This window comes from Lepidothrix coronata, unplaced genomic scaffold (assembly GCF_001604755.1).
Source record: "Lepidothrix coronata isolate B3197 unplaced genomic scaffold, Lepidothrix_coronata-1.0 Scaffold86, whole genome shotgun sequence".
Classification (NCBI taxonomy): Eukaryota; Metazoa; Chordata; class Aves; order Passeriformes; family Pipridae; genus Lepidothrix; species Lepidothrix coronata.
Window position 1 is genome coordinate 3,523,434 of NW_016690266.1, and position 23,893 is coordinate 3,547,326.

At 38.5% G+C, this 23,893-nt stretch overlaps 1 protein-coding gene and 1 long non-coding RNA gene across 2 annotated transcripts in view; both read right to left on the reverse strand.

The window, feature by feature from the left end:
• The window catches only part of NCKAP5 (NCK associated protein 5), a 372,817-nt gene that overhangs the window by 175,443 nt on the left and 173,481 nt on the right, over window positions 1–23,893 (reverse strand). Inside the window, exon 5 of the mRNA XM_017820947.1 lies at window positions 8,710–8,843. Within this exon, the coding sequence (XP_017676436.1) occupies window positions 8,710–8,843 (134 nt within the window). The remainder of the gene's footprint in view (window positions 1–8,709; window positions 8,844–23,893) is intronic.
• LOC108500225 lies at window positions 12,517–19,577 on the reverse strand. Its single transcript, XR_001875787.1, has 3 exons — window positions 19,485–19,577; window positions 19,034–19,105; window positions 12,517–12,719 (listed from the first exon to the last, which is right to left on the reverse strand). It is a non-coding gene; the product is annotated as an uncharacterized LOC108500225 (long non-coding RNA).

Sequence of the window (23,893 nt, forward strand, 5' to 3'; positions counted from 1 at the left end):
GAAAACCTTGCTTTAAATCTGTACAAAACAAAGTATTCCTCTATTATTCTACTCAGAGAGACAACTGTCAGGATTTCATGATCTTCACCTCAAAATCTGTAGCTCTGTGCTATTTAAGGCACTGAACTCCCCTAAGGTACATGAAACACTTTTCCTTCTGTGCGGAATGAGAGCAGAATCATAGAATCATGGAATAGTTTGGTTTGGAATGGTTTGGGTTGGAAAAGACCTTGAGATCATCTACTTCCAACTCCCCCACCATGGACACTTACTAGATCAGATGTGTGAAAGACACACCAATATCTTAAAAAGGGTGAGCACTTTTCTGGATCAGATTTTATCTGCTTGCAATTAGAACGGGAGTGTAGGCTCCCTGGTTTAGTTTGTTGTAAAATTGTAAAGGTAAAACTTACACTCAGTCAACCAATGAACCTTTGAAGATTCCAATCATGCTCATAAAGGAGAAGTATAACTATGAAGATAATTTGATTTTATGTCAGCTTTTTAATCATAGAATTCCCTCATGGTGTTTAATTTGCTCTGTACCTACCACCATCAATCTGAATACACATCACTGCGCATTAAAGATACATTTACAGTCTACAACACAAGTTTTATAGTACAGAAAAATTACTAATACAAGCCATCTCAAGCATCTCACAGAAAAACAACCACAAAAATTGTGATCATAAACTCACGTTTCTCTATGATCCATTAGTAAAGAGAAACAGTCTATAATCTGCAAATTGCATATCGGACATGGGTTTCCAACCGTATGACAAAAGGAACCACAAGTCTGAGAGGATCAATAAACTAAAATGGGATAATCCAATGTTATTTGGGTGGCCACTTCAAGCTAATCGTGAAATCAGAAGATCAGTTTTATACATATTGATTTTAAAAATGTGTGTCTCTCCAGTAGAAAGTCTCACTGTGAAGAAATTAGTTTCAAAGTGTGGACAGCACATGTATGACTGACAGAAGGATGGGGAAGACCGCCAGTTGTGAAAGGCACATGCAATGGAGGTTTCAAAACTTTCTGTCATTTCTGTATCATATCCTCTCCCTTCCCAGGAAATAATAAAAAAAAAAAAGGCTTATTGGAGATAAGCCTGGGGGCAGCACATCAGTGTTTGAAGGCTGTGTGCTAGCACCATCCTCCAGTCTGCTGTCTCAGTGGAGGTAAGGGATGGAGATCCATGCAGCAACAAAGATGCAAGGGTTATCCATGTGTTAAAAATTGTGGAATCCCCTTAGAATGGTCATGGAGGAAATGTCATTAATCATGGGAAGGAATGTGTTGGGTTTGAGTCGTCTCTTTACCTTCTATGGCATTAAGGAACTGTAGAATAGCACGTGACACATCTATGACTTTTCTGATTTCCTACATTGGAAAGAAACCAAACTGTGGCAAGTGACACAGGAAAGAAAGTCTGCAACTTTGCATGTTCCAATGCAATTTCAAAAATACATTCATAAGATCAGCAAATCACAATAAGTAACAGAAGTCTTCCTGACAATGATCTACCTTCTATCTGTCTTGGAAACATCTTACCACACATGACCACACAGCTCTTGGGCAGCAACATTACTCAGTCATAGCACTTAGTTCCTGTATCAGCACTGTCCTTTCATAAATTTAAACATGTTTTACAATGGACAATTATCTGTAGCTAGAAATAACTGCAAAAATATACCTATTACTGTGCAAAATAAAACACACAGAGCTGTGAACTTCAACAGGTACAGGATTTCATAGTACATAAACATCACACATGAATCTCAATCTATTTAAACACCAGTAGCAAGGAAGTCCGCAATCTCACAAAAATAAAGTGTTAAGTGTTCACTGCCCTCTGACATAAAGAATTCTATAAACCCGATCACTACATCTGCACAGGAATCCCTGCTCTTACTCCCTAGCTTCTGGGAGCTTTCTTCAACATCAGCTCTCACTTTGGGAATGAAACAGCCATATAAGAAGAGAGATGATGGATACATATCACACGCTACCTAATATAGATAGTTTCTGCTTGGTCAGGACTATGGTATGGGAGTGCAAAGAATATGCAAACCATCTTTTTACTACAAAAATCAATGTATGGAATAGATTCTATGTGATGTTTGGACCTGTATATGGGCATTGGTAACCTACTGTTAAACTATGGTGAAAAGTTGATATAATTTTCTATGTTAGTCTGTCCTGTGTGATTTAAAAGACAGGGCAACATAAAGGATTACACTATAACCTAGTGCTACTTTTGTCTTAATCTATCACATTATGCAAAGGGAAAAAACTGATGATATCCTATTAAATTATAGTGCTAGCTAGAACAGAGGAAGCAGAATATAATTTCATGCTCTGATAAATCAGGAAAAGGCAATAGATGCAACCTTACAGAAATATAAGTATGATGCACACTGTGAGCAAACAGATAAATATAAACCAAACCCAGGATTTTCTGAGTACACAGATGAAAGATAAAATTTACCCATTTCCCTGGATCCCTTGCAAGAAGCTTTCAGCAACTAAGAGCTGCCATGAAACACCACCACATGATTTACTAGTGCACATCAGGGTTCTGAAGCAGGGCTGGCTCTTAATGTAGCTTCAGTGCCTTAAGAGTCCACAGAAGATGGAGAACTGCATGTACTTCTCTGTGCATCTCTAACAATGCCTGAAGTAAAGTAATCCTTTGCTCTCTAAAAGTGTTACACAAGTCAATATACATTATGCAATATAGTTTTCTATAACTTCTGGTCCTGGTATGACTTCTGTGTTTCAAGTTTACACTGGTTCTTCAGTCCTCTGCAGCCACTCTGACCTCATTGCTTTGGTTCTTTCTCAACTTCCATATGAAAACATGTGTTTCAATCTGATGGCTTCTAGCATGAGAATGAGAATTTAGTTTCTGAAGAAAATTTAGATAACAAATTCTTTGAAGATATTTCTCGTGTGTATGTACTTTCAAAACCACTGTATTCATACACAGAACTGAAGAGTTTATGAAAAATCATAACATTTATTTTTTACTACTTATTGGTCAAACAACAGGAAACCAGAATATTTAGTTCAAAGTAGCCCAGAAACTGAGTAGGGTCGAACTCCATATACAACTTGGGGAAATCTCCTCTGGGCTTAATTTCATGGATTTAGTAAAACCATTCCCTTATTTTCTTCCAGATGAAAACTATTCACACAAAAGCTCCTTGATCTTACTTAGAATAGTGCTTGACAGTTCTGAGTAACTATTAGAGATGAAATATGTGCCTAAGTGTTGTACATGTACATAAATAAAAATACTAATATACTCACCCCTTCAGTGTTAATCTAAAAGAAACTTCATTCTTTAACTCTGTCAATTCTTATCCAAAGACAGGATCGATATCCTGAGCATTAGGTCAAAGCCCCAGTAAAGCAGCATTCACACCACGTCCCGAGGCTCAGTGAGTTCAGCCAAGGGCTCAGCAGTCCTGCAGTGACAGCACACGGAGAGTGGCAGCTCCAGAGCTCGTGCCTGAGTAGGCATCGGTCTCACCTCCCTTACAGCAGACAGTTGAGAGGCCTCCCAGCAGTCACAGACCCCAGTGGGACAGACTCCACACTAGAGTAGGGAAAAGGTGTGAGGAGGAAGCAGTGGCAGAGACCAAGTGTTTTGCACTGATTGCATCAGCTCCCCCCACAATGCTACCACACAATATGCTGCTCAGGGTGGAGGTCAAAGAGTCAGGAATATAGGAATGAAGCTGAGTCTGGGAAGAAGGGAGGGGTGGGAGAAAGCATTATTAGTTTTGTCATTGTTTCTTACTATCCTACATTGTATTTAACTGGCAATGAGTTAAATTAATCTTTTCCAAGTCAAGTCTACTTTCCCCTTGATGGTACCTGGTGAGTGATCTCCTTGACCTTTACTCAGCCCATGAGGGTTTTTTCTTATTCTTTTCTCCCACAGTCCTCTTGAGGATGGTGAGTGAGGGAATAGCTGGGTGGACACTTGGCAGCCAGTCCAGGTCAACCTGCCACAAGGTGTTTGACAGTGGCCATCTCACAGTCAGCAGCAAAGCAGGAAGCAAGTGCACAGGGCAGGATGACAGGGTCAGCCTTTGATACAAACTCCATTTTTGGGGCAATCTGCTTCCCAAAATAACCCTACAAACAGGGCTTGCAGGGAGGATGATAGTAGATGAACGCAGAACTACACAAAATAGCTCAATTGTAGACAACTTCTTATGTTATCTTCCTCTGAGAAAAGGAGTGAATTCCCACATAGTATTTTATTCATCCCTGCTATGAGAGAATCAAAGGAATACCATCAATGGGTGCTAGGAGAGCATTTTAATCTCTCCAGAATTGAGATCAAAATATTATTAATGGTGGACATTCGACAAATTTACCAAACACAGGGGCTACTGATGTGTCCTACTAGTTTATATTTCCCAGACAGGGTCTTTGCTGTATGTGGATTACCAGGCATGTCAGTAAGGCCACAAAAGTGCAAGGAGGTCTGACCTCTAGGTCAAGCAGAGGTTAGAAATTAAGATGTGATGATGCAACATCAACATACTGATGCAATGCAAAAAATCTCCTGATCACAGCTGCTGGGGAAACAGTTATCATTTCCAGTCATCTGCTGACAAAACAGAATGGAGCAAGGGGAATTAACAATAATTGGAGAAAACCATGAAGGATGTGCCTAAACCAACAACCACACAGTCCTTTTATGCCAAGTGTTGCCAGATTTGTAGTAGTCATTTTCCCCCTTGTCAGAAGTGACAGGCTTAACACTACAGTCAATATTAATGTGAGGGGAATGCTGAAATACAGTCTAATGAGAATTGCACTCATCCCATTCACAGGACCCTGGAAGATCAAACAAGGACCATTTCCTATTCTTCCAATAACATCTATTCTTAAAAGCCTGAGGCAGTTCTCCAGTCACACACATTTATACCAATAAACACCACAACCTTAACTGAAAGATTTTTGAAATTTACCCAAAAGGGATTTTTAAGATTTGATAACACCCTTTTCAATTACTGTATAGAGATATACTTTGTAATAGCGTTTATTAAACCTATTTCATTCAGACCAAAACAGTAATCAAAGTAACTTAAGCAAAGCTACCTCTTTTACTGCTTTAATATTTAATCTCAGTTCAGTCACATGAACTGTATGCACTCAACAGATAACAATTTCTATTGCTTACTGATGTACAGCAGGGAAATGCGAACAATTTATATTGTATCTATTAGTGTGCTTTCTAGAACGATACTATGAATCACACCTACTGCTTCAGGCAAAGTTGTTGTATTTCTGTTCCTACTGTTGTAGGAAAATGCTGAAAGCAGGAAAAGCACAGCTGAAACCAAGAACAAGGAGGTACATGAGACACAGCGTATTTTCTTCCCTAATGTCCAAGATGTGAGATGTTCGAGGAGGAACTAATGTTAAACTGTGAGACAGCAAAAAAACCCACCCAAAAATAAACAAACAAAAAACAAACCAAAGAGAATTAGCCTAATTTATTTAGCTGGATAAAGAGGCAGCAGGCACACCACTAACCTAAACGGTGACACACAATGGCAGTTGTCAACATTCAAAACCAGATAGTCAGACTGTATGGCACTGTCTTGGTAGAAACTGGGTTGATATGCATTTATAGGGTTAGTTTCTGTGCATTTGAGCAAATGCAAGTATGCATTGTTGTGCCAAAAAGAGCCTTACAGAATGTAACAGCTGCAGCAAAGCAACAGATCTCAGTGGGTTTAAGAAAGAAAACATCAAGTACTTCAACTCAAGGTGAGACTATATTAAGGCAACGTAAAAATAACTGATCCAACTACAGTGTAAAAACACAACTTTGGCATTAAAAAATTTTCTTGCACAGTTTCTTCACACCTTAAACATATTCACCTCCAATAAAATGAGAAAGCAAATTTAAAACTACAGAGACGCACCACTGTACAATTCTGGAAAAGAAACTTAGTTTTAAAAGCTCTTTCAGGAGCTATCACATATTTATCAAACTAACTACTGTGTCACTTTAAGGCTCTGGCAGATTTATACAGATGTTAAGAAAGAGAACTTCGATTTATTTCAGACTCCTAGCCTGAAATATTGCTTACTTGGTAAGAACAGAAACGTCAATCAATAGGAAAACTCCTCACCTTCTGAAGTTCTCAATCTTAAACTATGTGCTTATATGACAGAGTAAAGTTTTCACACAATTTCATTTAGGAACAGGCAGCTTTGCTCCCCTGACTACAAAGATCAACTTACAGCTTACCAACTATCAAGTTTCATTCCTTCAAACATGCAAAGAAAATAGTTTAAAATGTAAAGAAACTTTTGCCAAATCACTTTAAACCACTGCTCTGCATCTGTATGTAGAAACGTGTATGTATATTCACTAAGTTCAGGAATTACACATATTTAAAAGATTTATGTTATCATACATGTCCTTACTTTAGTCTATTTGCTTCTGAAAGACAGGATGTTTAAATGCAAAGTATTATTCTCTAGCCATCTTCTTCTAAAGTACTTCCAATTCACTTGATTTTAACATCATCTCCCATCACCACCTGTCTTGTTCCATTTAATTGTGTTCAAATTGAGAAAAAAAGTCTCAAATCCTTCAAACAATACAGAATCTCTAAGTAGTACAAGATTATCCAGTTGCCAGTTTCATTATTTGTTCAAGCAGATTAAGAAAAAAATACACTTGTTTAGGAAGAAAGTCTGTTTGTGCAAGCAAATATCTTAATATTTTACTAAATATCAGCAAAAAAACCCCACTTTAATATGCATCAAAACAAATATTTTTTAAAAGCAAATAAAATATTTAAGTGACTCATTCACTTCCTAGCATCTGGTCTACACTAAAATAAAACCACAGCGTGATGAGGCCAACGGCAGTTTTCCTCACAGGAATAACCAAGTTGCCATTAATGAGAAGTGATATTTAAGTTTGCCTTCAAACAGTTTAGCCAACGTGCAGACAGCCTTAAAAAGAACATAATGCTGATTTAGAAGGTATTCGCCTTTATCTGAATCAGAGGTACAAAGATAAAGAGACAAACAACTTTAATTCAAAGAACTTGCATCCCTCTGCTTCTTGATAGATCAGAGCAAGCTCAACTGCAAATAGTAACAGAAGAAAAAGAATGGATTAATTTGAAGATAGTGGACTTCAGGGATCCTAACTAATAAAATAGTTATTCTTTTCAGAAACATGGTAGAAATTAATCAGACTACTGCAGTTTCACAGGAATAATGAAGAGTCTGAATACGTAACAGTTAAAATTTTATGGAGTTACTGGGTGCATCACTCTGCAGACTGGTTTCCCCTCACCCCTTCTTTTCTAAATCACGGCTCCATCATCTTCAAAGTTTATTTCAAAGGTTTCTAGTTAGTGTAGCAATAATACTGTTCTAAAAAAAAGGACCTGGGGAAATTCTCCCTTAAACAAAGATTAATATACAATAGAGCAAAATATTCTAAGCAAGAATACTCATAGGGTGGATTTATTTTGTGTATATTACTCCAGGAGTCTCATTAGAATAAGTAAAATTGAAATGAAGGATCATAGAAGAGGAACAACAGAAAACTGAAAAAGAAATATCCTTAGCATTTTTGTTGAAGAACTTCAGACTTAACTGAACGCTTTGTGCTTTTTTTAAATAGTTTTTTGGATTCTGAAGAGAATTAATGCAAATTTTACAAACACAAAATAACAGATGAGAACAAATTTTATTACTGCTATCAATGGTTTTTGCAGTGTTGCCTAGAAACACAGATTCAAATCAGAGGAGCTGCATGGCAAACACTGAGGAAAAAACCCATAAAAAATGCCCAAACAGAAAGCCCTAAAGACCCCAACAAACATAACCACTGAAAAAAACACACATCCCCAGTTTTTTTCACTTTATTAAACTGAACTTTTACTTTTCAATGATTCAGTGGTCCAAGGGAATAAGTTAATATTCAGTCTTGATGGAAAATATGCAACATAAAATGCCATTGTATCTTTTGATTTTTTTGATCGTTTCATTTCTGTTCATGTGACAAAAACAGTAAAAAAACATATTTGATGTACAAGACCTCCTCATGTATCATGAAAACAATAAATATCTCGAAACCTTACTGCTGTCAGATGAATGGTTTGTCTTAAATCCCAGCTCTAAGCTGGTTCTCATGTAAGTGGAGTTCTGGTCTAGCACAAAGCTCTGGCCCAGGCAGGGCAAGAAGAAATTCAAAGCACGTCCAAGCAGGATGAGCACCCAGCTGCTAAAAGGCATAATTTTTTTGTTTGTTTGTTTTTCTCTTTATTCAGATTGATCAAACCCATTCTTGTTGTTTAACAGAAACAACCAACTGCATACTGACTTATCAATGGCATGTACTTTTCGAGAAGTGAACACCTACACTTAGAAAATTGTTGGGAATTACAACAAATGCAAAATTTCTAGAAATGAAAATTTTCCTCATTACATAGAATGATGGCATAAGCCTTTTAAGGATGCTAACGATCATTTATCCAAGAGCCTGTTATGTTCATGGAACTTCAGAGGAAGAGCAGTTTTTGCCGTAGATTATATCCATTCAAGTTATCAACAGGTCTGATCAAAGTTTCTGCACCAAAGTATGTTCTTCCCATTTGGGGGAAAGTATGTTCCCATTTTGAACACAGTTTACTTTTGCAACATACCTGGAAAACTGTTCTTGCAGCCCACGCATCTGAGCCCGGCTCCGTTCTGACTCCAGTGTCACCTCCCGTAATCTTTTTTCACTCTCAAGTCTCAAATGTCTTTCTTCCTCCAACTCATGTATCAGCTTCTCACGCTGAAATGTCACAAAAAGTTATTTATTTAATTATACACACGAAACACACTTTTAGGAAAAATTTAAGATTTAGTTCAGGAAAAATCATTAAAAAAATCAAAATAATGATCCTAACAATCCAGTCCCATCAGTTTTGTACAGCAATTTTACACAGAGATAGAAAGTTTCATTTTATATTTCAGAATATCCCATCACACTGAGCTACCCTTACTCGACTCACAGATGTCAGCATATTGAAAAGTAAACACCCACCCGCTCTTTCCAAGCTCTTTTTCTTCATCTCCATTCAAAATAAATGTAAAAATTATATTTGAGATCTGCAACTACTCCTCCTTGAGTGCAGACATGGGAAGCATGAAACGAATCAAGGGGACAATTTGTCACCTATCCCTTAATGTTTCAACCTCTTGGGCAGGAAAGGACTTGGCTCTGCAGCCGCTTGTTTTCTTGTTTTGGCTGAGAGAAGGATCCCTATCAGCAGGATAGAGTGTATTTGAATCTATTTACTGAAATACTATGACAATGAATATGTTTTTAAAAACTGAGTAGCAATCAAACGAATATAAGAGTGATAAAAGTGTCATTAATTTTACTAACAGTTCTCAGAGGCAAATAGCATATGGACGTTGCTAATTCTTAAAACATGGGACCAAAAAACTCAAGCCCCAACATACAGCACTACCTGGATAAATCTACATAAGCTATGGCCTAATCTTTTTTTCTTTTAAACAAAGAACATCATATAAAAGGGTAGCTAATGATTTTAAAACCCTCTTCCAAAAGTAGCTAAATGTAATTGAAGAGGAGTAGTGAAATTAACTTAAAAGTTATAAGAAAATGCTATTGGAAGTAAAGAATGTATATACAGCCTTTTCCATATGACTTTGCTAAATGGAAATGAAATTAAATTAAATTTTTCCTTGTGAATTTAAATGTGATAACAAATCAGTTAAAAAAACCCACAAGCATTTTAAGTGGTACTACATTATACTCACTCAGCGATGGGGTTCTAATGTCTAAGAACAGGTTAAATTATTGTAAAGCTGCAGTGGGTTCACCACCTATATGCTTTGTGCCTATAGTGCAGGGCAATTTGTAGCCTGTCAGACAGTCTGACATAGTTCCATTGCTGACCTAAATTTTCATGACCCACCTGCAAAAATTTATATAGAAATTACTCGTACAGCTTCATTAGTAAATAACAAAGGTGTCTTAGTGTTAAGCCATTAAATGGGGGAGACAGGTTATTTGTACAAATCTCACAGCTATAAATCTTACTGGATAATAATTTACAATGGCAGTAACCAAGGGACCAAAAATATGAACATTACCAAGAGGAAAACAGATCTTAAAGACAGTGATAAATAAGCAGATGCCACAAAGGGAGGCTGCAAAGGTTTAAATGAAATATCTCTATGCTTGTGAAAAAATGGGGGGAATTACTCAGAGAACAGAGGGGTTCTGTCTGGTTGGCCATATATAATACCTGAAAAACGCCCAAGAAACAAATTACTGGCAAAAAAATACATTGTTCTAACTAAATTGTCTAATTACTGTCCTTAGTGTTATATAACCATATCCTACCCGGTGCTGAGTAATCCTTGGTTTGTGCCACAAGAAGAAGAGCAGAGAGTTCAGCGCAGGCAGAAGATACACAGCAGCCGTACAGAGTACGGCTCACGGAGGATAACTCAAGGCTAATGATATGGGAAGAATATTCACAGCAGACAATATTTCTCCAGCTTAGATCCCATCAGTGCCAGCTTCAAACTTATACTGCTCCAGAGGCTCTTGCTGAAGACTGTTAGCATCTTCTCTTATAGAGGAATTTCACTGCTGCTAAAGGGATATGTAGAGCTCCCAGAGGTAGTAAGGAAAATGGCATAAAAGAAATATATAATTACCACCCAGGACTTAGAAAAGCTTTCAGAAGATACCGGTGTCTACAGAAACTGTGCTTAAAACCAAATATGCAACTTTCCCTACAGAAACTGTTTCCTTTGGAGGAAACTCAGGTACCGCTATGAACACCTGAGTGGACGAGTTGACTAAAAGCATCAGGCTGTGCCTGAAATACCTGATGCAGTAACAGCTTAACTATGGCAATGGACTGAAGACCAGAGATTCAGCCATGCCTTCAATGCTCATTCAGTGTCACTGTAACCACAATGACCTTATTCTGATACAGCAACTACCTCTGTATGTCAGGTACACCGACCATGTTCTGCTGCTCGAATAAAGCTTCCTTCTACATTATGTGCAAAAGCAGATCTCCCTGGGGTAACACAGACAAAAGGTGACAGCAGAGGAGTATCCTGTTCTCCATCTCGTTGCCAGGGTGTTTGTTTGCAAGTTGCTCACAGTCCCTCCCTCTCCTGTGGAATGAATGTGCTGTACCTCCACGCATGGCCACGCCCCTGCTAATCACAAATCCACACTTTCTAGTAGACCATTGGATATACAGCAGAGATTCACAAGCCCAAACTTCTCCCTACAGGTCACAGAGCTATGTAAGCTATTTCTTTGTTTCATTTACCTCATGGTGATAGGTCAGAGAATGTTGCTGCCACCATTTACTCCCTCTATTCATGTGGGGAAATCTGTATTATCATCCTACGCAAAAAGATCAGCACATCCACATGGGCTTTCTTGAGTTTTTCTTAAGAAAGGATGTAGGAACTACTTTAAGGAAAAAACTCTTAAATCAGCAACAAATTCACATTACAAGAACAATAACGTCACAAGAATGAAATCTCTAAACATTAGGAACTTCTGAAATGAGTTAAATGCCCAGTTCCAATTCAGCCATCTCAAGGGTAAGCATCAAAACACAGTATTTGTTATATGAGGACATACTGTTGCTGTACAAAATTCAGGCCCCTTTCAGGGTAAGGGATGAATAACGAACAAATCATAAGGCTGCAAGACCAGAAAGGTCAAGTCATAAGGTTACACTGACCTATGGCCCTGAAATTCTGGATTCTCTTCCCAGCTACCAAAACCTTCCTGTATGAATAACTGCACAGCAACCACACCACTGGCCTTCACTTTCATGATTCTATGCAAGAATTTACTGACAACCTCGTGGCACTTCCGCCATTTCTTGCAGGCAGAAAGCAGATCTGCTTTCAGCCAGATCACAGACATTACACACTGTAAAGTGGGGAGAAAAAGGAATAAGAGACCACCCACACTTGGGGTGGTCTCCAGGACACAAAATACTCATGTACACTACACACAGAAAGTATCTCCCAGCAGTAGTGACCTTATCTACCAGAAAAGAGAACATTTTTATTCAAACCCAGAAAAGCGATAATGAAGTGTCAAAAGAGAAAAGTGAGCCTAATGTACAGAAAGGCCAGGATTAAACTGAGATTTTTTTTGTCTCCTGGAAGAAGAACACATATCCCTGAACTCTGCAGAAATTTTGTGCTGTCATAATGCCCTTTATAAGCTCCTCTGTGCTAACCCCACTTTATTCCTGTGAAAAATAAAGGTGTGTGAAAAGAAATGAATGCAGAACTAGTTCAAGGTTTTATAGTGAACATAAGCTTAATAGAAAGTGCCATGGGAAGAAAAGGTTAAATAAAAAAAGTATCTTGTGAAATGCATCAGTTCCTTTTAACACCAGAAAAATCATTCCCATCTTCCAATGAAGTTATGTGTTCCCACTTGCCAATTCCTCTTTAATTGCAGGTTCTTCTCTCCATGAGCTCTGCTCAAAGCATTTTTCCCTGCTTTCTCTCCTTGCCTTCTGCAGCACAGTTGTACCCTTCTCCTCTTAGAAACATAACCTTTACTTCGTTCTTCCTTCCTCTTTTCAGTGTCTCCAGATAATCTGACTTTCATCACGTCACCCAGTCAAATTTCTGGTAACTTTACAAACAGGCAAAAATTTTATGTGAACAAACTAGAGAGAAAAGACAGGGTTAGTAAACTCTACCGATCCTTTTGTGCAAGTACCAGAATATTTTAACATTGAGCAAATACTATTTGCAATTACTTTTTCAAGAACATTTCAGCAATCAAGTTTCACCAGCTACTCATTATGCTCATGAACCAGCGTTTGCACTTCAGCAAGCTCCTTTTTGTGTAGCTGTAGAAATGTTCGTGTCAAAATGTTTCATTTCTCATCCAGTCAGGGACATGTACCACACATTAAGTCATCTTCTCAAAGTTAAGGAAGGAATCCAATTTGAGATACTCATGATCAAAACAAAACGCATGAAAACTATTTATAACTAGATTGAAAATAACACATGCATTTGACAGCAAAATACAATTTGTTCCTCAGCACCCCATGAAGAGACCAAGAGACAACACTTTGATTCTCAGAGTTACTGGTTAAAAGCCGTGCTCTTGGTCTAAGGACAGACCCCGTGCAGCCACACAAGTGTCTTAAGAGGAACTCAACCATTTATGTCTCCTTTAACTCCTGTGGGATACGTCACAAATGTCAGCACATGGTTCTTTCACATTCTATCAAACTGCAAATATCTTGTCTGCTGAGTGAGGAGACACGAGTGAGGATGGAGCGGGTGGCATCCCAGGGAGGCAGATGGCAGCACATGGTGCATAACAGGCCACTCGTTTCTGAACAGTCTGACACCCAGCACACAGAGCTAACGTGTGGCGCATTAAGGTTTTTTATGGAAAGACTGCTATTTTACCATTTTATCCTTTCGGGTTTATTTTGTTGTTAACTTTACATCTAGACATGGATGACACTAAAGCCTTCCAAGTTGGGGACTTGGAGTTTTAACTCCTTTACCTGTCACTGCAGGTAATATCAGCAGATGTTTCACTGGAATGGTAGGACCAATTCCCCGAAATACTTTCTTCCCACAAGGGTCGAGCATTTCAGTAACTCAAGCAGATTTCTCATTCTAAAACCCTCCAGTCCCCCACATTTTGTTGGACCTGCCTCTCTCCCTTCTACAGTGGTGATGTCCTCATGCCCTCCCTATTAAAGCTGCTTAGCCATTAGCTTGTTCCTTGCTGCCTTTCCACCTCAAAGCATCTTTCCCTGCCCCTCCATCATGAGCCACCCCCATAATCTTACTTTTTTTAACGTCAGAGGACCAGATGTACTGTACAGCTGTATCCAAGCACTGGCTGTGGGAGCTCCTCGTGAGGTTCCCACTGGCTCTGCCACAGCCCCAGCACAGGGCACAGCTGAGCACATCAGTGACACTCGTGGAAATTCAGAAAGGGCCAATTGGCACTGAGGGGTAAGGAGTGAGGAGAGAGGTGTGAGAGACAGCCCAGAGAGTGCCTGGGGTTGAGGAGTGATCCTAGTGCTGGGGTGGATGTTTCCCTGCATGTCTCCCCATAGAGGACTATGGGGACATTTCCTGAAGAGCTGCAGCCTGTGGAGAGCCTGCACTTGAGCTGGGGAAGCTTCTGAGGAGAAAGGTCCAGCACAGAGGGATGGCCATGGAGAGACTTCAGCCTGCATATCTATCCCCCTGTGCTGCTTTGTAGGGGAATCAGACTCCCCAGACTGCACTTTGGCAAGTGTTGTTTTAAATTTCTCTTTTTTTTTTTTTAATGTTATCCAAATCTATTTTAATGGGCAATACATTAATCACTGGAAATCAAGTCAGTTTTGCCTGTGAGAGTAAATGGTGAGCGATCTCCCTGTCTTTATCTTGATTTACAAGCTTTTCTGTCATTTTTTGTTCCCTGGGTCCCACTGAGGAAGGGATGCAAGAGCGTGGCTGACCCAAGGCTGAGGGCAGACCACCACACCAGAGTATTTTATTTTTATCTTTTTAATTTATTTTTACCTGTCATCATACCACTCCTTTGATCAATAATGTTACTGCACGTAAAAGAAGAATGTGTCTATGTGTCAAGATTTAAAGCTATAGTTAAGCACAAGTGAAGAATTAGAGGGATTGGGTACACACATGCCATGCATGCTACACAGGGCATTGCTATTCATCAGGGAGACAGCCCAACACTTACATAGAAACTGGTTCCTCCTTCTGTTTAACTTATGTTTAAGTCTTATGAAAAGCAAGTCTTCACGACAGCTAGATAGAACCGGACTGATTAGTTCAAATATCAGAAATGTCTTAGAAGGAGCACACATGTAACCTCAAGTCATTAAGATTCCCTTATAGGTAGGGAAAAGGGCAAGTGTTTAAGTAGAAATAAGATTCCTCTTATTCTTGAATTTTTTCTTTGCTTCCCCAGTGCATCATAAGAAGGGGTTTACTATAGTACTACTAATTATGCTAACATGGGAGCACTATTTTGTCAAAAAAATTCTACATGAGAATATTTAACACAAGCCTAATGTTGCTCAAAATCAGGCTAATAACCTTCACATTAAATTTTTAACAACTATTTTAAAGCATTTGCTAGAGGGTCACAATTTCTGTGTAATTAATATTGATTTCAAACAGATACTTTGCAATGAATTTAAATGATGGGAAGAAAAGACTAAAATATTTTTTTGTTTAGAGTCTGAAGTACCATTAAGTCATTGATAACCTAAACTGAGTATTTATTTATTTATTTTTAATGCATTTTCTGATGCTATGCATCTGACACCTTGCCATAAAAGTCATAATTTAACAGAATCATAGCCTGGTTTACAACACAAAAGCCTACAAGCCAGAGAGAATACAGCCCTGAAAGTGGACAATGAAAACAGAATGAAGTAAACAAATAGCAACTACTAGAAGCACACTAAAATTAGTTTTTCTAGCAAGTCAATACTGTTATGAATAAATATGCACATTCAAAGTATTCAAACCCACTATTTTATCACCCTTGTATGCCCTTTTGCAAGACTGCTGCAGACAGGAGCCATAGAAAAGCCTGAGACAAGAGATGAGAGAGGGATGGTGGAACAGTTCCATTTTTCAAGAATTAATTATGAAATATTAATTGAAACAGAAACTAGAATTTGCTACTTGGTCTCCCAGTTGGTTTAACAAAGTAACTCATTCTTTCCAATGCAATGAATATTTAATTCCCCCAACATAATGCATGGAGATTGAATGATATTTGTTCAAGTGTCAAGAATGTACCTGAGCTCCAGCTACCCACAGCTGAAGCTGCTGGGTAAAGGGAAGTACAAATGTTCTCCATGTTACAGGTATTTTGTGAGAGCTTGTGTTTGGGTCCTGCAAATAAAACAGGTCAAGGAGTCCAAGGTGGTTCACCCTCACCCCTCTTACACAGAAGGTGCGTGATCTCTTTGGTGTGGTCACCTCCAGAGGCAGCTGGACCTGCCTGTCACCCTCCTGAAAGGCCTGGGCTACTACGCAAGGTTGGAGCTCTCTCTCTAAACTCCCGTTGTGCGACCTGGTCCCAAAACCAGCACACAGGAGACTACAGTCCTCTGTCTGACTGAACTTATTTCACTCACAAATGACAAGAAAAAATGTGATTACAAGCACAAAGAGCATATGTCATTTTTTATTCCATCATAAACTGCACAGGGTACTGTATTTTCATTCAAATTAAAATGAGTCAAACTTCAGTGTCCTTTGTTTGCTACTCATCGATCGCTGTTAAACCAAATGTTTCTCATTCTGTAATCAATACTTCTCTGCAAAAATAAACCAAGGCACTGACAAACAACTTTGCAGAACATTGCAGCATTCCTTGTAGTGGACTCTGTCAGCATGAAAAAACATTACCCAAAAGAATGGGGGAAAAAGAAGTGCATTGCTTATTGTGCTTATTACAGTTTTTACATGTTGCTTACAGCTGAATCATTTTACTGAAGCAAGACTTTATTAAATTAGCCAGCTATTGAAATCAGACCTTTCTGACAGTGGCAGTTAATATGCCTTTCTCCCTTGTTACAGTTTCCAGCTATACTGGGAATACTGACAAATACACTTAAATACCCAAAGCCTTCCCAGGGATGAAGTTACAGGTGTATTTAAAGCACAGTGAAGCATTAAGGTATAAACAGCAATAACATAAGCACTTGGAGGGTTCATGGAGGGAGAGGTAACTTTATTTCCACACCTCTTCAAAATGAATCATCTTTCACCTGACACAGACTTGTACTACAGAGGGTAAAGAAGAAATTTCCTTGATTTATATTAAGGTTCTATATTTTTCCCCAATTATTTTATGGTGCAATCATTTTCCCTAAACTTATTCCTACTACAGCTCTGCAACAGCAAGATATAAATAGTATAAAAAGCAGTATCCTAATTTTAGGCGGGTATCTTCTAGATTTTTTCATACCAGTAAGAAAAAGTGATGGTTCTTTGGAACAGTATTCTGCTCCCAAAATAACAGGCTGCCCAAACAAACCAGGAAAATCTGACACTAAATAATTTGTATTAGCATTTTCTAAAACTGCCTTGAAAACAGTTAAAATTAAATAATTTGAAGGAAATAATTTATTTTCCACTATGAAATTTTTATATGCTAACACATTTGGCCTCAAATCAGACTAGCACATGTATGCCATGACTTTCAGATGTAAACTTCAAGCTTTGCTTGAATCTAAGATGAATAGCAAGATAGGAAATGTTTATTATTATTATTGATACTTTAGTGACAGTAGTTTACATACTCTACATTCTTGGGTGATAGTGTTGCTCCAGAGCGATTCAAATAAATTACAAATGTTTCTTGGTGTATTTACTCCTTTTGAACAAAATAAGATGCTAGCTTTCACTGTGCACTAGCTCAAAATTGCCACCATGTGGAGGGACAGCAACTTAATTTAGCATTATTTATACTGCACTGGTATGGCTTTAATTGCATCTGTGCGACAGAATAACTGCTGTGCTGAAGCTCCTTTATCATTGTGAGCCTGCAATTAATCTGAATTAGGCAGGCTATTACATGAGCAGTTCTGTATATATAGTTCGAGTTGTGATAACATTTATTTTACAAGAAAAAAAATAATTAAATAACTCATAAAATCTTTTGGCACAGAGCTAGATAGTGAGAACCACTGTCTGCCCATCACTTCAAAGAGCTCCAAAAGCAAGCTCTGGCTGCCCAGTAGCTCTTTAATTCCATGAAACACCCAGTGACAGGACACACAAAATTGGAGCCACCTTGGAAAAAAAAATTAAATACCAAAAACATCCCTCTCATAGTCTACCAGAAGCTAATAGACTGAAAGGAACTATGTGGGCCTTTTTTAGCACCTTTCCTGGAGACATATCTATGGACATGGTGGTTACACACAATGCCTGAGAGCAATTTACACACAGGTAGGCTTTGTATAGGTGAAACATCTGCACCCCAGTAGCCATTATTCTCTCAGCTTCTCAAAGCTCATCTTTGTGTCATATTTGCAGTGCTGAATGAAGGCAAATAATACGTATTTTGAAAATTCTGTCTCCTAAAAAAACTATTGTTATTTATTCACATTGACAATTTACGGTCCAATTTTGAAGACTTGCATTGATCTTCAGTTCTTATCATGATCAATTTTTCCATTTTAGACATTATTTTCTTATAGTTGGAGGGGTGTAGAGAGAATACTTAGTTAACCTGGAAGTCCTACATAGTCAGATCACGGATTTTTTTAAAAATTAGTAATCTTAAAATGATAACATTTTAAAAAATTATTTAGCAAATGTAATTAAGCTTCTAATAGCTTCTACAGACAGTAATTAAAGAAATCTCATTTCTCTAAATTAAACACAGTGAAATGTTTTTCAAGTTCAAATAAAAACTTGTGAACACTATTAAGATAGACATAATCTGTATGAACACCTAGTATTTAGAAGTGTGAGGAAAAAAACCTCTGTTGATAACAAAATAAGAAATAGTGGGATTACTAAATAATATAATGTAAGCAAATTTTTTCCCTGAAACATCACAGACCATAATTGCTAATTATAATTCAAAATTTTCCCTGAAACATCTTAGATTATAATTATAATTGCACCTTTTTTCATAAGGTGATTTCGTTTACATTAAGATTTCTAGAAAGGTCTAGAAAGCTCTTTGCTTGGTTTTCATATCAGATACATACAATCTCTTCTTACTAAAAACAAAGTTTCATAACCAATGTAACTTGTTTACAATGAGGCTTTTTTAATTCACTTGCAAACAAGCAAAAATCCCCAGTTTGTGTCTGCTTATGTTTCCCACTTGTTTGGTTCCAGAAAATTTATAATAATGGTGTTTGAACAATGAAACAGCACAAAAGAGAGTGCATAGACAAGAACTTGCAAGAGCCAACCCACCTGGGCCAACAAAGTGTCAATTGTCTGATTCACCTACAATTTTCTACGATATCTTTCATTCTTGAACATTTCCTGAAGGGATATCCGTGTAGCAACGCAAAAAAACAGAAGGTAAAAGGTTGTCAGGCAAAACCAGCAAAAGCTCCTGGTCACAGAAGTACAACAGAGGTTTTGCAACTTGAGCTTTTCATAAGAACAAAACTATATCCGGGAATAAACAAAACTGGCACCAGAACATAAAGTAGTAATACAGGTATTGGCCTGCATTTACACATCTAAATACTTCACAGACTCCAAGAGCTACACTCACAGAGTTGAATGTTCTACTGATGACAAACTTCAAGCCTCTCCAGTCACTTTCTGGTCTTATTTAAACGAAGAGGCCATGGGAGTGAACTCCCCACTCAAAAAGATAAGAAATAGTTAATCCAGGTTCAAGAACATGGCAGACCTCATGGGATATTGCTTATATTTGGTTGTCAGAAACTCCCCCTTGGATCAGAAGTCTTGAAGTGAGGGTCAGAAGATTTGCCTGAAGTTCTCTAAGTACATTAGAAGTTCTTTGGACTTTTTGTGACCTACAACAATGCTTTAGAAACAACTGTCCATCATAGAGGTGCACAAGATGGGCTCTAGGCCACATGATTTAGGGTAGTTTCCACACTTGCACTTGCCGAGATTACATTTAAGTTTTGGTATGTGTTTCTTTTATAAGTAAGTAACAGATACTTGCCGTCAGTTTGAATGAAATTTCAGCTTAGACATAGACTTGAGGAGAAAAGAGGGACGATATTCCTTGAGCTCTGTAAACAAGTGTATCCCACAGCTGATACTCTTTCAAAATTAAGAAATTTTTTCAAAAGGGTTTTTAAAAGGCAGGCATCTTTTAGGCCTTGTCTGCATTGTTTGGAGTGTCTGTAAAAGATAATCCCAAGAACTACGGCAGACAGTGGTCAGCTCAGACTCACAAGATTTGTCAAGTTCCTTTTAACCAGGTAACAATATTTTGATAGGCCACTATGTAAACATTACTGCAGAACAGTATTTTTGGCATACTTGCAAATGGCTATGAAGTCTAGACAGAGTGGGGAGAGAAGGAATGAATTTGTAGTCATACCAGACTCTAATTTCTGAAACATTGACACCTGTCCATTTAAGGGGAACTTGCTATAGTGAAATAGCTTCCAGCAGAATTAAAACATGGTCTCTGAAAGGACAGAAGACAAGGTAAAAAGTCAATGAACAGTAATGTCACTCAGGCTACACTGTTTACACCTGGTATGGATTTTAACCTACAGAATCCATATGAAGCAATGCAGTATCTGCAGTATTTATTGTTATGCTTTCTGAAGTGTGCAATGAAGTGACATAGGTCCAGAGCACAATTAATAAGGAGGGCCCAGTCATCAGGTTTCCTCTAGATCGAACTGTAATGGTAGAAGTCACTGCCCCAGACTGATCATTCCTGATTGCTAACTGGAGGTCACCAGCCTTTCCAGCCTGCAGAGAACTGCCTGAGGCTCAGCATAGGGTACAAGGCAGACAGCTCAGCTGAGTCCCCCCTGGCATGTTTGAAGTAACCTGGTGGGCTGTGCAATGCAGCAGAAGATGAAGCACCAGCACAATCCCTATCCCCTCCACTGGGGTGACAGTAACCCCCCGCAGGGACACAGCAAAGTCCTAAATGACTCCTGCTTATCTGCACAGCCTGTGTGCTTGCCTCCTCTGTAACTGCCCAACATGTTCTTTAGATGATATAAATGGTTTCTTTTCTAAAGGACTGAATCCTCACAGAACAAATGGGCATGAGGCTGAATCAAGCTTTTTCCACTTGGATCTGTATTACCGAGATAGCAGTTAGGCTGCAGGATACACACAGGATAAGCATTAGAAAAACCCCACACTTCTAAGAGTTTTATTTGGCTTTTATGGGTTGGTCAGTGGAACTGTTCTCTGTTCCTCCAGGGAGCTCTGGGATTTATTCACAGGCTAAAATACCACATGTTTCTTGCCCTGATACTGGAGAGCATTAGGACTTCTTAATTTTCTGGACTTCTTATTAATGTATTTTTATTTCTTGCTGATATCAGGGAGTTAACTGAAATAGATCTAAGGCTAAAGAAAATTTTTGAGGCTGAGAGAAGTAGAACTTAACCATTCCAGTCATGAGAAGTGGCTCAGAATGGTTTGCAGTGCCACCAGACCCCCACAGATCTGGGATATGCCAGTATTTTAGTTTTCACATACTCTCTACTATTTGCCTTTCTCAGCTGACACATTCAACACCTCTGGCATCACTACATTGCTGCTAGCTACTTTTCCATGCAGCATTTCTTTTCCTCAGGCTCTTTACAGCATTGCTCATGAACATGTCAGATCTTATTACAATTTTTCTGTGTTCACTTGTAGAGTCCATTTATGGTCGGTAAGTAACTGCAAAAGAAGATACCTTATTTACTCAGCTGTTCCTTGCATGTATTCCAGAGTCCTATCACTTTAGTATTCTGACAAATGTGTCTCTTTTTCATATTCATCCCTTTAGCACTACAGGCATTGCTACAGGCAGTTGGCAAGTGCTGTGGTTTTTCTGTTGTCTGCCATATCTTCGATGGTATTTTTAACAGAGCTGCCACTGCAACATCTTTATTACTGCTGACAATGCACACATGAAGAAGAACTGACTCAACTTGCAGAGGCCAACCCGAGTTTGAAAGTCTGGTACCTGGCAGAACTTAAAAAAATAAAATAACAATTTTGCATGCTGTTTTTAATTTCTTCATGGGTCAGACTGGAGTAATTAAAAGACTTTGTCTCACCTGATATCATTGTGCAGTGTCACTTTTCAGTAATAGGTTCACTTGAATGTCTGTTAGTGCTTCCAGGGACCAAATTCAGCTCAACTCTAAGTGCCACCATTCTACTCCTTTAGTCTCCTTTCTTACTAGAACAGGTAGTTTGGATACACTTCTGCAGCAGAAGGTCAAAACCAGATATAAACACACCGACACTTATTTCTCTGATCTTCATGTTAATCTTTTTTACATAGGATTTAATTGTTTTGTTGTATCTAACCATACTTTATTCTAATTAATCTGTTAATTGCACTTAATCATATACCTGTCTCATTTAAGACATTAAAAAAAAAATCTATTTTTTTTCAACCTAACAGTCAATGTTGACAAATGCAAGTGTTAGTTTGAAAGTCTTGAAAAGGAAAATGTTAAGATGTTTCTTTTTCTACAGAAAATACCAGCTACTAAAACCAAGGAGTGCAGCTCTCCCCTCTTCTGCCCCTTCCACACCTTCAGCCTTAGTTGAAAAAAATCACCAGCTATTAGGCTGAGTTCTGTTCCTCAACAATAAAACACATAATGACATATTTAAAACTCAGGATGTTCCATGTGCATTCTCTACCATGTAGAGCACTGGAACAGCAGTCAGGAGAGTCATTCTGAATTTTTTGGTATGTTTTGGCCGGCACACCAAGGTTTCACATCATTTCCACACACAGCTCCCTCATCTTTCACTGCGGCAGATGCTCTGTAAAAGCAGGAGAGTGACCCCTCTGCCCTGGATCGGGACAGTCCAGCAAGGCTTTAGAGGCTTCCTGACTCACAGCTGTACCAGTTTGTCTGTCCACTGGGTACAAGGAGTATGAACAGCGGGTTAGCAAATTCTTTGTAATTATATAGTCTTTAAGCTTTGGAAAGAAATAAGTTCTGCTGCACATTTGCAGTACAGGAAATTTGCTTTTCGCCAGTGCTTCTGGGAACTCCTGTAATATATTACTAAAACAAACAGCTCTTGTCACCTACTCAAGACATCAAGTTTGATAACAAATTCAATACAGGAAAAATATGAACAAACTTGTTTAAATGAGGCTGAGAAGAACCATCCAAGCTGCATTGACCATGCAAGCAGAGACAAGCACAGCTGGGTTCCTGGGAATCAGGTGCAGAAGGGTTTGGTTCAGTTTCAGTTTTTGTGGATTTACAGGCGTGAATGCCACCGAGTACTGGTGGTCCTGCTCCTGCCCAGGCACCTAACTGTAAGTCAGTAGCTACATGAAAAGAGCAAAACTAGGAAAAGTTTTTCCTTCCTGTCTCTGTTAGATTAAACACATTTCCAGAGCTGATATCCTTTTTTCCTGGGGTTCACAAGGGTGTTTCTGCTGACCTGCTTATGTTCTTTCTCAAGCTCTTCCTTCTAAAATGCATTAGATCTCATGTGTTCTTCACATCTCGACTTCCACTCACCTCCTCTGACCGATTTCAGTTTGTGGACAGGTTTCCTTTATCGGTTGATGGAAGATACGACCACTGCAAATTAGCCTTTGGACTATCTCAGCGGACAACTCTCAAGGTCTACTTTTAGTATGAAAGAAATTTTCAACTTCTCATTAGTGCGTGTATTTTTTGATCATATCTACTACATCACAAGTTTTCCCTTCTGAGGTGTTTTATTATGAATTACATCAGGAAATAGCACATAAAACAAGACTTCCAACAACCACCTGGAAATTCTGACCCGCTCCTCTAGCAACATCCACGGAAAAAGTTCCTTAAACGGAAAACTGTGCCAGTCGCTGCCGCAGGGCACATTTTAATATTTACTACCAGGAACAGGATGTTCCCAAGAGATAATAATTTTTCTCCAACACTCAGAAATCATTTCTAAATAAGCAATGTCACCGTGGATGCCAATCACCAATGTGCACCGTAAAGATGTAATTACAAAATGATAATTGTGTGAACTGTGCATACTGAGCCAAATCCCCTCTCAGTATTCATCCCAAGCCGCTGGGCTGGGACTATTCATGGGACACCAGCACCCCAGCATCCAAGCAGCAATCAGCACTAT